The following is a 15,623-nucleotide window of genomic DNA, read 5'->3' on the forward strand; positions in this document are numbered from 1 at the left end:
CTATAGTCTAGTCTATAGTCTAGTCTATAGTCTAGTCTATAGACAAGGAGAAAAAGAAAGAACAGGGGCTGCGGTTTTTGCAGCAAAATGACCAGATAGAACAGTATTGGCACAGTTTTAATTTATGAATTCAAGTAGAGATATTTTGGAATCCACATCATCTGATGTGAACAAGTGAAAAAATTTACTTTTTATTGACCTTATAACAATTATAGTAGTACTTTTTATGTTTTAAAGTACTAAAGTAATTTTCCAATAGACTAGACTGCAAACTAGACTATAGACTAGAATACAGAGTAGTCTATAGACTAGACCATAGACTAGTCTAGTCTATAGGGAAGGAGGAAAAGAAAGAACAGGGGCTGCGGTTTTTGCACCAAAATGACCCGATAAAAAGCTTTTCGTTATTAGAACAGTACTGGCACAGTTTTAATTTATGAATTCAAGTAGAGATATTTTGGAATCCCCTGATGTGATCAAGTGAATTTTTATATGAAAATAAATAAGAACTAACAACAATTTAGTTTATAGACTATAGACTAGACTATAGACTAGACTAGACTATATAGACTAGACTATAGACTAGACTAAACTATTGACTAGACTAGACTATAGTCTGTAGTCTTGTCTATAGTCTAGTCTATAGACAAGGTTTTTGCAGCAAAATGACCAGATAAAAAGCTTTTCGTTATTAGAACATTATTGGCATAGTTTTAATTTATGAATTCAAGTAGAGATATTTTGGAATCCGCTTATCATCTGATGTGAGCAAGTGAAAAAATTTACTTTTTATTGACCTTATAACAATTATAGTAGTACTTTTTATGTTTTAAATTAAAGTAATTTTCCAATAGACTAGACTATAGACTAGAATACAGAGTAATCTATAGACTAGACTAGACTAGAGTATAGACTAGTCTATAGACTAGACTATTGACTAGACTATAGACTAGACTATAGACTAGACTATATACTAGGCTATAGACTAGACCATAGACTAGTCTAGTTTATAGGGAAGGAGGAAAAGAAAGAACAGCGGCTGCGGATCAAGTGAATTTTTATATGAAAATAAATAAGAACTAACAACATTTTAGTTAAGAAAAAAATTAACTTTTTATTGACAAAACTTGAATTATGGGTTATTTACATTTAAATTAGTTTTAACTGTGCAACGTAGAAAATAATCTTATATTTATCATTTTTGAAGAATGTTTAATTCAATTATATTATAGTTTTCTGCGATTAAAAATGATTTTTTTTAAAAGAAATAAAATAAGAAAATTCAAAATTATAAAAAGTACATTAAATAAGCATTTGAGTACTCGTATTTGCGGATTACATACAGAAAAGTCTTTTGTTTTTATTATAGAAATTATCAATTTCTGTTTTACATAATAATAACGATAATATAAAAAGGTTAAATACATAGTATTTTGTACATTTACATAAAATAAGTTTGATTTCTTTTTTATTTCGAGGAAAAGTCTTACATTTTTATTATACATATTTTTAATTTAATATTATTTGTTTATGTTTATTATATGTTTTATTTGAATTATTTTTATTTTTTATGCAGTTAAATTTATATGTATGTAAACAGTACATAGTTATGTTTTTATAAATGTGCAATTTATTTATTTTGTAGTAAATATAATCTTATTTTTTTAAATTATTTTTTTTATGTTTACGATTACACTCATAAAGGCAGGTTGATAAATTTTTAATTTTAAAACAAAACTTGCTCTTTATTAAAACTTGCTAGCAATAGTTTTACACAAAAACGTTAAAAAAAAACTGCATACATATCTTTTCCTTAATGTAGTTTTATAAAGCTATGAATGACGTTAATGTATCAAAATAGATCTAATTGCAGCGAAAGAAAACTCGGCAGACTTTATATATGTACATATATTTTTTTAATTTTAAAATACCGCCTCATTTTTAGATTCGGTTAACCATTATCTACGGAGGTGACATTTTAAATATTAACCCTTTATCTTAATAGAAATGTGTACATAAACTAGCAAAATCATTTTAGAAATTGGTTTCCATGCGGAAAGCTTTTTAACCATATTGACATAAAAAATAGCTTTTTATTATCAGGACAGAATTGGCTATAAGAGAGTGTTATTTTGCCGCCTCAATAAAGTTATACCCTAATGTATGTACGTCTGTCTGTAGAATTAAAATTTGTGTATGTATGTATAAGGACGCCAGATATCCTCGAGATCCCAATCTTCAATAATTCTATAAGACATGCTTTCGAGAAGTTTGTTATTGGAAATCGGTCTATATATAACCGAGATTTGAAGAAAATTCTGAAACCATTAAAATTTTGTCAAAAATACGAATTGTTTACCAGGGATTCATACAAAAACCCAATGGCAACCTCATTGTAGAACTAATGATTTACATAGGTTTCCGTAATCCAAAACGAATCAGCTGATTCATCACGGGACGGAACGTAAAAACTAACTGAGCCTTAACTGTTTGAATAACTTTAATGAAATATTTACAGTTTTTCTATAGGGGAATTTCAAAAATTTTCGAACAGGATTTTACCTTTACCTTATATATCAATACTGTCTGATCTAACCATCGCGTACACATAGATTAACACCGCTATAGTGGGAAGGGTATTATTCGTTTGTGCTGATGTTTGTAACACCCACAAATATTGGTCCTACACCTTAAAGTATACCAATCGGCTCAGAATTACTTTCAGAGTCGATTTAACTTTATCCGTCTGTCTGTGTCTCCAAGTATCTAAAGTTTGTGCGCTCGCTAAAGATCGCAATTTTCAAGATAATTTGATAGTGTGAAGGTCAAAATTCACTTATAAGGTCAAAACTCACTTATAAACACTAATATCACGATGAAATTCTACATAAGTAACTTTGATGTAGACGTAAATTGCTCTACCAACATTTATAAGTATAGACCCATATTTACCCTCACCCCCGTATAAGCTCTCTTGTAGAAAATCTATTTTTTGGCAACAATAAGTAAAAATATTCCAGAAGTAAGGTAAAAATCAAATTAAATGCTTTATTAATTAAAAAATAATCCAAATTTTTAACATACTCAGTGGTGTAAGGTATCATATGGTCTTCCATGCCCGACTATAAATTCATACGGTGTAATATACTTATGTCCACTTATACATGCATTAGGGTATCTCGTGGACCACGTGGACTAACAAATCTAATCTTCTAATAAAAAATGATCCACCCAACTAGTTATAAAACAATTATATCAAAGGACAAAAAGGTTTAACACCAGTTTTAGACACTAAAGAACAAAATAAGACCCATCCAAACAAAATCGACATTTGGTGGGCACCTCTAATGGTCACACAAACGGACGGACCTATTTCGATAAAAGTAAAAATAATATGCTACCAAAAATACTCTAAACAAATTTTAAAAATATAATTCTCGTAATCAGAACAAAATTACCGAATTTTTGAGACCCATTTCGAAGAGATTGCAGAAATTTTTTTTAACATATTGTTATGAAATCAAGATTTTTAAACTAAAAACTGCCTGTTTTACAGAATTTATCCTTGAGGAGGAAATTTGTTGTAGACATTTTTAAAAACTTAAAAACTAGAGCCGATGCCTCATACATAAAAAATAAAAATAAGACTGCTTAACGGAAGCTATCAATATATTATTCACACTCCTTGAAGTTCAAATTCAAAAACCAATATACACATATGTATGTATTTAGTTTGAATTTCTCGTACATATTTTTAATGTAGATTAGGATGTGTGTTTTAATTATTACGCTGCATTGTAATATTTAGGTGAATATTCTTTTGTCGACGTTTTTAAATAAGATGCATTTAACGTGAATAAAAACGTATGGTATTTCATCGTTGTATAAGGATTATATAATAATTTTAATAATGTAATGGTCGTTTGTTTCTAATTTTTGTATCTATTATTTAAGAAATCAAGAAAATGGTCCTTATCCTAAAAATACATTGTATATATTTTTGTCTTTTATATTATTCACTTTAAACTACAATTATTATTAAAGTTTTGCATAAAAAAGGGAAAGAGAGATAGAGAGGAGGAAAAGAGATATAAAGATAAATAAATAATTATAATTATTACCTAATAAATTGCATTAAGAATACTCGTAATATTAAATATTAGATTAGGTGAGTACGTAATTTTATATTCTCGTAATATTGATTGTTTCATTTATTGATTCGCTTCGTAGGAGCTGTTTGGTATCGTTTTCTATTTCAATTGGCGAAACGCCAACACTACCATTATTTAGATATGAGTTGTCTTCTTCCACTATTTTTTCTAATAAAATATCACCGGAAGTATTTAAACCTGTAAAAATAAAACATTAGGTTGTCAAAATAGTTGATTTATAATTATTCATATTACGTCCAACTATGGATCCATTTGGTACATTGTCAGTTGCTGAACTATTTACTAATGCCACATCAGTAGTTGAACCATTTCGTACATTCTTCTGCAAGGCGACTGCTTTTCGAGCATGGCGTGTTGTTAAGACTCCAGTTTCGACGTCCCGTTCCAAACGATGTCCTGATCGTGATCTAGTAAGTTGACGCTGTACGTAGTCTTCTAAATCTTCTTCCTCTTTTCGACTTATCAAACAGTTTAATATCAGCAAGAACAAACCCAAACCCAAAGAAAACAATCCTGTGCATGTTACTTCATTCCACCATGCCGAACTTGAGCCTGAAATTGAATAAAAAATATTTTTTAAATTTTACTTTTACTTCATATATTCATTTTAGTATTCAGTAATCTTATAAATTCGTTCAATTCGAAAAGAATACGCTTTTAAATTATTCTGCTAATGATTTGACCGACTTTGGTTTACCTAATTAAAATTGATTTCATTCTAATATATCATTTCCCAAATTGTTTGTGCTGGCGTCAATATTTGGTGATCTAGGTCAAAGAATGAAAGGGTATTTTTTGAGGATTTTATGATTTTTTTCATATTTCTTACCAAGAAACTATACCCAATTTTGGTATCATATGCAAGAAGCCATGTATAAGTGTCAAATATTTATGTGCGATTACAAAAGTATTAAAAACTGTGATATTTCAGAAAAATAATAAGCTTTTCATTGATATATGTACAATTACTACTACTTTATGATTTCGTCAGATTACAAACAGGCCAACGAAATGAAGGTTTGGAAAACCTTTTGAAACCAATCTGACAAGATTCCATGTATTTTTAGATGCTGAAAGTGAATCAGATATCAGTTTTAGTTCCTATATTACGGACATTTTATATAATTACAAAAATATATTAATTCCAATTTTTTTAATGTCGTTATAAATATGGGTGTTCCCAAGTTTCATTTAAATTAGTTGAAAACTAAATAATATTTCACTGCGGTTTCAATAAAGTTTACCAATATTGCAGAGTTTGACTTTGACCTTCACTGTTTACGGGCTAACATTAATAACACTGTAAGTATGTCAAAAAGGCACAGAAAAACGCCGAGACTAAATTTAATTTTGGGTCGTAGAATCTAGTGGCATTCTCCGTTTTGAAAAGTTGGATCAAAATCGGGAGATATTGCGTTTTAAAGTATCAACTTTTATGAGGTGATATTTAATTTTTTAAATTTTTAAAAATGTTTTCACGCATAGACATACGATCTAATTATGAAAAATTAAATATATATGCATAATAATTCAAATGGACTCTAGGTTCATGTATTTATTTACTTTTCTATGCATGTGAGTTTTGTTTTTTAAATTTAAATAATCAAAAATCACCTCAGAAACAGTATAAACTTTAAAATGCAATATCTCCCGATTCTACGACCGAAAATTAAGATCACGTGTTTCGGCGTTTTTCTGTGTCTTTTTGAAAGTTGAAAGTTTACGTACAGTGTAATTATTCTGTTTTACTAAAACTGATGTACATATGTTTCCTATTATCTAGAATTGAATATTTTGTATTACCTGGAATTTTATATTCTGGGAAGGTTTAATATAAAATGGAAAACAGTAACGAATTTTTCAAAAATAGTTTTTTTCCGAAATCCTCAAAATTCAAATCACAGGTACCTCTAATCTGTGAGAGATATTGAAACGATTTTTTATTATTTTAGTCCCTTATTTATTGTCCATAAATTATACATATACTTTACCCAAAAATAAGAATTACGTCGAATGAAGATAAAAACTCATATTTAAGTTAATGTGAATAAGTATTCCCAGCAGTTCGACAAAAAGGCAATGCATCCGTAAAAGACAGTCAATAACACTTGTGTTAAAGCAGATAATTGACCCTAATTTGTATACATACATATATTGAGTTATTTGTCACCAACGTACTCTTCGTAAACAAGTGAGGGGACACTAAAATTTTTTTTCAATTGTACTTCAGAATGTAGATATTTTACATATCTATTGGAGCCACAATTGTTATTTTCCACTTAATTTTAACCAGCTGGTTATATGTTTTTGGTCATTTATCACGAACGTACTCTTCGTAACCGAGAGCGAAGACAGTTACCTCTTTAGTGTGCACCAAGTAAGCAAGAGAGTGGACAGTCGTCACTTTACTATCCCCCGAGTAAATGAGAGAGGGGACACTTAAAAAAACTTATGAATGATGAGAAAAATACAATAAACAGAGCGCAAAGACAATAAACAATTATACTATTTCATCGCTTTTTAAGTTATTGAATTTTAGAATAAGGAAATGTTTTTTAAATAAATTAAAAAATAGTAAAAGTAATGACATTTAAATAATTAATATGTATTTATAATTTGAATTTAATAAAGATGAGTTAAAACAAAAATGTTTAGCCGAGAGATTACGGAAAAATTTAGTCTTTCCTTGATATAAAAAAGTTCTATTCAGAGTCATTTATGTATGTGTAACAATAAATTCCAAAAAATCGGATTTTACTGAAGATGCTAATGAGCAGCAATATTAAAATTATTTATTTCAATATTTATTTAAACTATAAATAAAAATAATTTTATTTAAAAGTTTTTTTTTATTTTTTTTTTACTTACTTACTTATTTAAACTATAAATAAAAATAATTTTATTTAAAAGTTTTTTTTATTTTTTTTTTACTTACTTAAAGGACACTTGACTTTCTCTTAGGATACGTCAACAGCTAGCAAAGTAACTAGTAAAAGAGCTAGTAATTTGTGACTCTTAAGAACTCATTTGGGCATTACCACCCATTGACTACTTTTGACTAGGTCTGGGCAGTCTCATTGTAGGCTACAGAGTGACGATTGACAAGCCCATGTTAAAATGGTTAGTCACCTGGGTAGTCTGGTGGCTAGGGGTCACCATAAGTGGTGTGTTCATTGGATAGTTCTGGACTGTCCCGCCGAACTGCTGGGTATATTACATCAAATCCGAAGAAATATACCTAGGCCACTATAGGGCCTGTTTTGCGCTCTTTTTCATAGAAGAGAAATGTTTATGGGTAAAAAAATAAACATTGTGTTAACTGAATGTAATTAAACTGGACGTAATTCCCAATAATTTTCCAATCAGTGTTCGCGAGGAATGTTATATGAGGAACGTTATATAACTCCCAAGTTATTTGGATCTAACTTCGACGAATGCCTGACAGTGGCAAAGAAAGTGCTCCAGAGTTTAACTGTCCTCTCCACATGCGCTACATTCGTCTGAATCCGCACTTCCAATTTTGTATAGCTGTGCCCGTAATCCTGTGTGCACACTTAGAATATTAATAATTAAGGAGATTTCTACTCTTTTTCTCATTAAGGATACCCCATAGAATCTTGTGGTTCTACCCACAGTTACATTTCTGTTTCTGGGTCTTCAATATAGAACTCCAGGCCCACTTTGTCCCTCAAATTAGAGCCATCCGTGTAGAAACGAATTCCTACTGGTATTTGCTCTAAATGTTCCGCTTGACCAAGACATTCTGTCTAAGTTTCCGACATATTCTGTGTCTGGAATCCGATCGGATACGTCCGATGATTGTGTATAGCATTCCAATGTGTCCAGTATACATTAATGACGTGTCCTTTAACAGCTTTTGGCCAGTTCGCCTAAAGTTATGAGATGTTCGGCTTAAATATGTTTCAATGTGTGGAATATCTAGCAAAGTTTCCAGAGCCTTGGTTGACGTAGTACTCATGGCACTACTTATACCCAAGTAGCATGTGCGATGAACTGTCTCTAGTAGTTTGGTATTACACTTTTATAAAGCCAATGTGTCATAGTAGGACTAAGACCCCATTTCATGCCTACACAGAAAAAACTGAAAAACGATTTCAATTACCAAAACCTCGTTTTCAATTATTTTATTTATTGAAGTTCAACCTATAACAAAAATTGTATCACCCAATTTACACGATGATTTTTTTTCATGTTTGCCCAGACGTCTGTTTTCATGTTTGTCGATGATTGGTGGTGAGCGGGGTAGAGAAGAATGGGGGGTAAGAAAACAAACATGATTTGGGATTTTCATGATTGTTTTTGACATTCCTCTTTAAACTCATTCGTACTGTTGATATTATGCTCATGTAAAAAAATAATTATGTCTTTTTTTACATGAAAACACTAAAATTTGCATTAAAAAAATACTATAGCGTGTTATTAATTTTTTTTTAAATCAAATTAAATGGTTTTTATGTTAAAAACTTCATTTTAGTTTTATTACGAATAAGTAATTAACAAGGATTATACAATTAAACATAAAAAAAGACATGCATAGTTGCATGTAAAAAATCGCCGTATAAATGTTCATGATTTTTTAGAAGATTCTCAAAAGAGAATTGGAAAAAACAGACGTCTGAAAAGTCTTCATGTAAATTGCGCCTATATTCAATTACTACTTATAATTGATTTCGTATAAAAAATTTTTATTTTTTTATATTTTTGTTGTTGTTAAATACGTAGTATTTGATTATACATTTTTATGATTCAAATACAAAATGAATTGAACCCTTTTAAAATTTTCGATTAATCGTTTAATTGAAAATTGTTTAAAATTAATTTTTTCTGTGTATAGTTCTCCTAAATATCGCCCAGCACTGATGTGCCTTATTGATCCTCTCCTCTAAGTGGTGTCTCCATTTTAAATTCCGGTCAAAGATGAAGATGAAAAGACAGATTTCCGTCTTCGACGGGTTAACGTTGAGCCCAGCTCAAGGCCGTATTCAGAGCATCCTGAGCTCTTCTACACAAGTAATTTGGATCCTTTCCCCTTAGAAGTATTACGACATCGTCTGCCTAGTAGACAGGTCTATGTTCTTTCTCGGTTAGGGTCCTTAGAAGGCTTTTAATCGAGGTAACCCAGAGTAAAGAAGATAAAATGCCAGCCTGTGGTGTACCGCGAAATACTCATTTACTGATAGTTATATCGTACATCTCGCAGCTTATCCATCTGTTCCATAGCATGTAGTTGATCCAGTTACGGAACACCCGGTCAACATAAAACTGGTCTAAAGAATGGATAAGAGTATCAGTGTGCACGTTATTGAAGGCGACTCGATGTCAATACATAAACTAAAATTTCAAAAGTTTTTTCGTCGTAGACCTGTGCTATTGAATAAATATTTAAGTTTTAATGAAGTACTCAGCAAAAGATGGCAACAACTTGTACTCACTTAACTACTTTCTTTTCAATGACTACCACATACCGGCTGCATTACTTAGAAGTAGTCTACTAATGTCTTACAAATAATATTATATGTAAGTACTTACTTTTTAGCCATGTAAATTTTAGAATTTGCAATGTAAGTTTTTACTAGGTACTTACATAATTCCACGCGTGGTATGTATTAATCTCCAATGTCACCAAAATTTTAAAATACTTACTTAAAATGCTATGTGTAAATGTAAATTTTAGCATTTTAACCCATTACTTCTTTTTAAGTCATGATTAATCTAGACTGAATTGTTTTGGTGAATTTTGTACAATTCACAATCGATGTTGTATCGTACAAAGTGTGTCATAAAAATTTTTCAAATAAACTTTTTTAGAACAAAAACAAAACAATAAAAAATTTAAATTGTGAATTGGACAATTATTATTAAAATATTTCAACTTTTTTGTTCATAAAAAAATATAAAAATCGTATATGTTCCTATTAATTAATATGTATGTATGTACATATGTTAGAGCCCTGTACGATACAAGTAATGAGTGTTTGTGTGATTCAAGTCAAGTACTATACAGAGAATGAATCGAGTGAAAGCAAAAAAAAAAATAAGTTCGACAAATTAACAGATTTTTCGAATATTACTTCGAATTTTCAAATTTAATTTCGAATAGTCGAAGATAATATAGTAACGTCATCAACTGTACTTAACACTCTGCAAATTTGGTCCCCCGAGACTGGTTTTATCAGCATTAAATTTTTTCAAACATGAGTTCGAATTTTCGAAATTTTTTATTTTAGTTTTTTAAGCCCAAAGAATAATTTAAAAAAATAAAAAATTTTTATTCGAATATAATATTATGTTATTTGTTCAATTCACAAGTTGTATATTGTACCTACTGAAGTGTAGTAACAGTGATTGTGAACAGATATTTGCAGCAAGTCATAAGTTTATGTTCTCAATAAAAAAAAACAATCAAAACAAATATACATAACAATGTCAAAAGATAAAAAAATCAAAAATATTAAATTAATTAAACATGCGAAGTAAGCCAAATTAATTTCTTTGAATTTTCAACTCTTTTATTTTCTTTATTCCACATTTTAAACTAATAAATAAACAGTTTTTAATAAAATTTAAGATTTTTTTGTTTTGGTAAACAGCTGTTTGTTTTTGATTTCAGTGTTACCACTTTATCGTTTTTTATGCTAAAATCGTTTGAATTTTTTATTTATATGTTGAAATAAACAATTGGCAACACTAAAATTTTTTACAACATTCGAAAAACATATGAAAAATTGTCGTATGAGTTGTATAGAGCTTTTGCATAGAAAATACCAACAACATTGTTATGACTATTGTAGCAGCTGCTGACATACAACGCTACAACATCGATAGTGAATTGAACAATTATGTCTGTTCATTAACAAAAAGTTGTTATAAATTATCACAAATTGTTTTTGTATTTCAATATAAATTTCAAATATTTTTGTGAAAATTAGTAACAACTTTTTGTTATTTAACAGACATATTGTTTACTCACTCGATTTGAATGTATTTGCACAGTGCCTTTGTAAATACTATTCTAAACAAATACTATTCTAAACAAACAATGAGTTGAGTGCGAAGCAATGGGTCACTCATTGTGTGTAGCAAATAGAGTTATGCAGGGCTCTAATGTATGTACAGCAAATGGTTAAATACGACCCAGAAATTGGGCGGACCTTTAAATTTTATTAAATTGTTATTAAAACCTAGATTGAATCTATATTCAAATAATCTCGCACTTGGAAAAAAGCAAAAACTTGATTCTTATTTTAAAATGGCGACCATAAAATACTGTTTACAAAAATTATGTATGAATAAGTGTAGCTATGTTGTGTGTGTATAATTTTATAACTAGAATTCATAATAAGAAAATCACTTACTGAAAACATTCCAGGACATCGTTTCATCAGGTATAATTCCAGCACCACACAAAAATAAACCGAATACAATAAACACAATACCAATGTGCAGCATTCCAATACTCGTTACAACCTTTTAAATAAAATAATATTATAAATATTTATAATCAAGATTAGGTCCTATTTATAATCAAGATTAGGTCCTATCACTACGTGCTAATTGGCTAATTATGAAAGAAAACTCTTCTAATAATATTCCCAAGAAATTTATATGTCCCGACTGGCTTCAGTAGCAGCTTATCCTGTTTATTCAATTATCCAAGACATTGTTGTTAGTTTCTGGTTATATGTCACGAGTGGCAAGGTCGATATTAACCGATCCTTGCGGATCGTTTCATAATTGTTGTCATTAACTACACTCCACGAAAAAATGCCAAAGTCTAAATGCATCTGCAATGCGTGACATAGCCAAGCCGACTTATAACACAACTACCGAAAATAGTTCGAAAAAGATTATTTGATGAACAAGACAGTTAGAAAAAATCCATTCATTTTGGAAATCAGTTTTAAATGTTTTCAAATATAAAGAAACGCATTTCAGTCTACGGAGGTATGATACTAGGAAATAGTGAAACATTTTGAATGGAAAGGATCTATCAGTGTCAAAATAACCAATGCATGTTTCAAAATATTTTTTATGGATCCGAAATTTGTAGTAACTAAAATTATGAGAAGGATAAGTATGTAACTTTTCCGGAACATAAAAAACCTTTCTGACCCATTAACAAACAATTTTTTACAACAAAATCAAGAGTTTACCAAACGGAATTATAAATTACACATTGGAAGATATTTCAAAGAAGAAATTAATTAAATTTATTGGGAGTCATTTCATTTAGGAAACCTGTCACGGTGTCTATCAGATAAGATCTACATACTACATACGTACATTATTATTAAAAACTTTTTAAAGCTAGAAACATTTACCTGACTATCCAGACCTGGCCCAGGCTTAACTGTATTATGGGCTTGATGAAATTTACGTCGAAATGATCCACTCGGAGAATGAAATGTTTCTCCACTTTCGGAACTCTGAGTACTGTAACGTCTTTCTCTAGCACGTTTCTGTTCATCACGCCTCTTACGTTGGCGTTTTATTGCCATGGCGGAATGTATACCAACTGCATGCATTTTTAAGCTAAATAAAATAAATAAAAATAATTAAGTAATAAATTTATAAACAGGTTGTTGATCTAGTTAATACAAGTAAAAAATGAACAAGAAAGTATTGTCGACCAAATCCGACCGTATGATATCGTATACCAGTAAGGATTATACAACGTTTTCATCGATTATCATTTATTTCGAATTTTAGCTTAATTCCAATATACATATGTATGTATGTATTTATGATTTTTATTTACTACAAAGAGTGTGTGCCAAATGATAGCAAAGTTCTATGGTGGAAAATGTTCCTATGGTGGGAAAATGTTTACATTTTGCTGTGTCAAACGATATCTTTTCTGGCTGTGATAAATTTTGAAAATTGTCACTGATTAATCTCAGAAATTTGACACTTTCAATAAAAATAATCAGTTTTTATATGCTTTATGAATTTTATAAATAAATCTTTTTAATATGAAATGGATTTTGAAATTAAATTTTTAAGTTTTTGTTTTTCATTTATTTATTTTTTGTTTTGTCAATTTTTTATCTTCATTTGTCAGAAATTTATGTAGGCCAATGAGCAGTCAAATTTTATTCACCTCATAGCTATCAAAAATTTACTTTTACCAGTAAATTGCTATCGATTGGCACACACTCAAACTTACTATCTAAAAGGGACTTTGATGTTTTCAAATATTGACATACATATACGCATAAAATTTTACCAATGGACTTACATATGTTAATATAAAACTGGTTTATGCATAATTTCACAGGGACATTAATATTTAGTATTCCAAAATAGGCAGTACAGTAGTTTTCCGATTTAACGACCATTCAATTCTACGAACATCGCATTTAACGAACAAGCTAATTTTTCCTATTGACTACCTTAAATAACGAACAAAACTTGTTTTTTGTACTCTGTTTAACGAACTAATAAAAATATTATTATTTAAATGAAGATAAAATGACATTTATCAAAAATAACAAATAACCTAAGTTGTAGCAAAAAACTATACCGTTGTTTTAAGCGGTGCTTTTATACCCAAAACTGTAACACATTCTGGGTTCTTATTAAATTTTAGTTCGATGTAGCTATGTCCGTCCGTCCTTCAGATAATGACTTTAACGCTCAATACTCGCTTAACAATACGAGTACGCCGATGAAATTCGATACAAACATGTTCTATACTAACCGAAATCTCTAACAAATTTTATGGGAATCGGTCCATAATTGACCTTACCCTCCATATCAGGCCCCCTTAAGAAAATTACTTCAACACTCATTACTCGCTTAAAAATACGAGTATAGCGATGAACTTCGAGAAATAACTTTAACGCTCATGACTGAATTAAAAATACAGCGATTAAATTCGACACAAATATGGTTTGAAGGTTGCACAGTGGTATAGGAAAAAAAAAAGAGGGAAATAATTCGGTAACTTCTAAACGGTTAATCCGATTTTAATGAAATTTGGTGTGCACAAAGAGGAGGTGTTGTCGAGTTTAGGTTTTGAATTTGGACCTTATAGGCCAACCAGGGGCCCGGCGGGGGGTCATCAAATTAGGACACCTCGGCTATGTTAAATTTTTAAAACGATCCTATTTCTTCATTTGAGTTCCGATTTAAAAAAAATTTCGTATATAGAATCTCCTCATCGAGCACTATAAAAAATGTTGTAAATTATCTCTTATAGTTTAGGAGATATTCGCATTTGAAAATTAAAATTTTAAAATTTTTACCGTCCTTACTTTAGTTTTTTTTGATAATAGCAGGTCCAAATATTCCCGATTTTCGCCATTTTGTTTTATTCGCTTAACAACAAGTTTATATATCAAGCAGTGAAAGAATTATGTAAAAATCATGACTGAGTCCAAAGTTATAGGCATTTTAATTTAAAAAATTAAAAAAAGGCGATTTTTTGTCATTTTTTTTGGGAAAAAAGTATCTTTTTCTTTTTAAGTTATCTAAAAAGTTTCTAAGAAGATGTATATAGAATTTATACTTTTTGGAAAGCTGACTTTACATAAAATACGATAAATGAAACAAAACCTAAAAATTTTTGATACCGAGGGGACCAGGTCCATCCAAAAAAACCCTATTTTTTATGGAAAATTAAATTTTGAGCAAAAATTCTCAAATCGCATAGTCGATATCAAATTATAGTGACCTGTTTTATATGACCCAATAAGTTCTTAATCATTTTGTAACGGGTTTCGATAACCCCGCCCCTGGTATGGATATAATAGGCAAAAAACCAAAAAATCCCATTTTTGGGATTTTTTAAAACTTTTTTGGGAATTCCGGGATTTCTAATAAGAAAATTCGAAATTTTTTTAATTTTGGATTTTGAGTAAAAAAATCTACCTAACTGTAAAATTTCATCAAAAAATATTCATAAATAAAATTTTTATTGCAATTTGAAAAATTTGTATCTTCGCAAAAACTGAATAAAAAACATTTTTTAATTTTTTTTAAAAAAAGTATTCCGCGAATTTTTTAATTTTCAAAAATTATATACAGTTTTGAAAAATAGACAAAATTACCTTTCCATTGATATATAACATGCCTACCTAATGTTTTTTAAGTGACAAATTAATTAGGGAAAACTCAACATCTTTTAGAAAATTTGCCTAGCACTATTATTTTCATCCATAAGGTTAACTCTTAAATTTGTTACATATATGGATGAAAATAATAGTGCTAGGTAAATTTTCTAAAAGATGTTGAGTTTTCCCTAATTAATTTGTCACTTAAAAAACATTAGGTAGGCATGTTATATATCAATGGAAAGGTAATTTTGTCTATTTTTCAAAACTGTATATAATTTTTGAAAATTAAAAAATTCGCGGAATACTTTTTTTAAAAAAAATTAAAAAATGTTTTTTATTCAGTTTTTGCGAAGATACAAATTTTTCAAATTGC

At 29.5% G+C, this 15,623-nt stretch overlaps 1 protein-coding gene across 1 annotated transcript in view; it reads right to left on the minus strand.

The window, feature by feature from the left end:
• Positions 1-1,316: 1,316 nt before the first annotated feature.
• The window catches only part of LOC119603889, a 30,870-nt gene continuing 16,563 nt past the window's right edge, over positions 1,317-15,623 (minus strand). Inside the window, exons 2-5 of the mRNA XM_037956176.1 lie at positions 12,515-12,725; positions 11,549-11,660; positions 4,407-4,724; positions 1,317-4,349 (exon numbers count right to left, since the gene is read on the minus strand). Of these exons, the coding sequence (XP_037812104.1) occupies positions 4,183-4,349; positions 4,407-4,724; positions 11,549-11,660; positions 12,515-12,718 (801 nt within the window). The 5' untranslated portion in view covers positions 12,719-12,725 and the 3' untranslated portion in view covers positions 1,317-4,182. The remainder of the gene's footprint in view (positions 4,350-4,406; positions 4,725-11,548; positions 11,661-12,514; positions 12,726-15,623) is intronic.

Source organism: Lucilia sericata, unplaced genomic scaffold, assembly GCF_015586225.1.
Source record: "Lucilia sericata isolate MDLA Ls3-8-SP2 unplaced genomic scaffold, ASM1558622v1 Contig000010F_arrow, whole genome shotgun sequence".
Taxonomy (NCBI): domain Eukaryota; kingdom Metazoa; phylum Arthropoda; class Insecta; order Diptera; family Calliphoridae; genus Lucilia; species Lucilia sericata.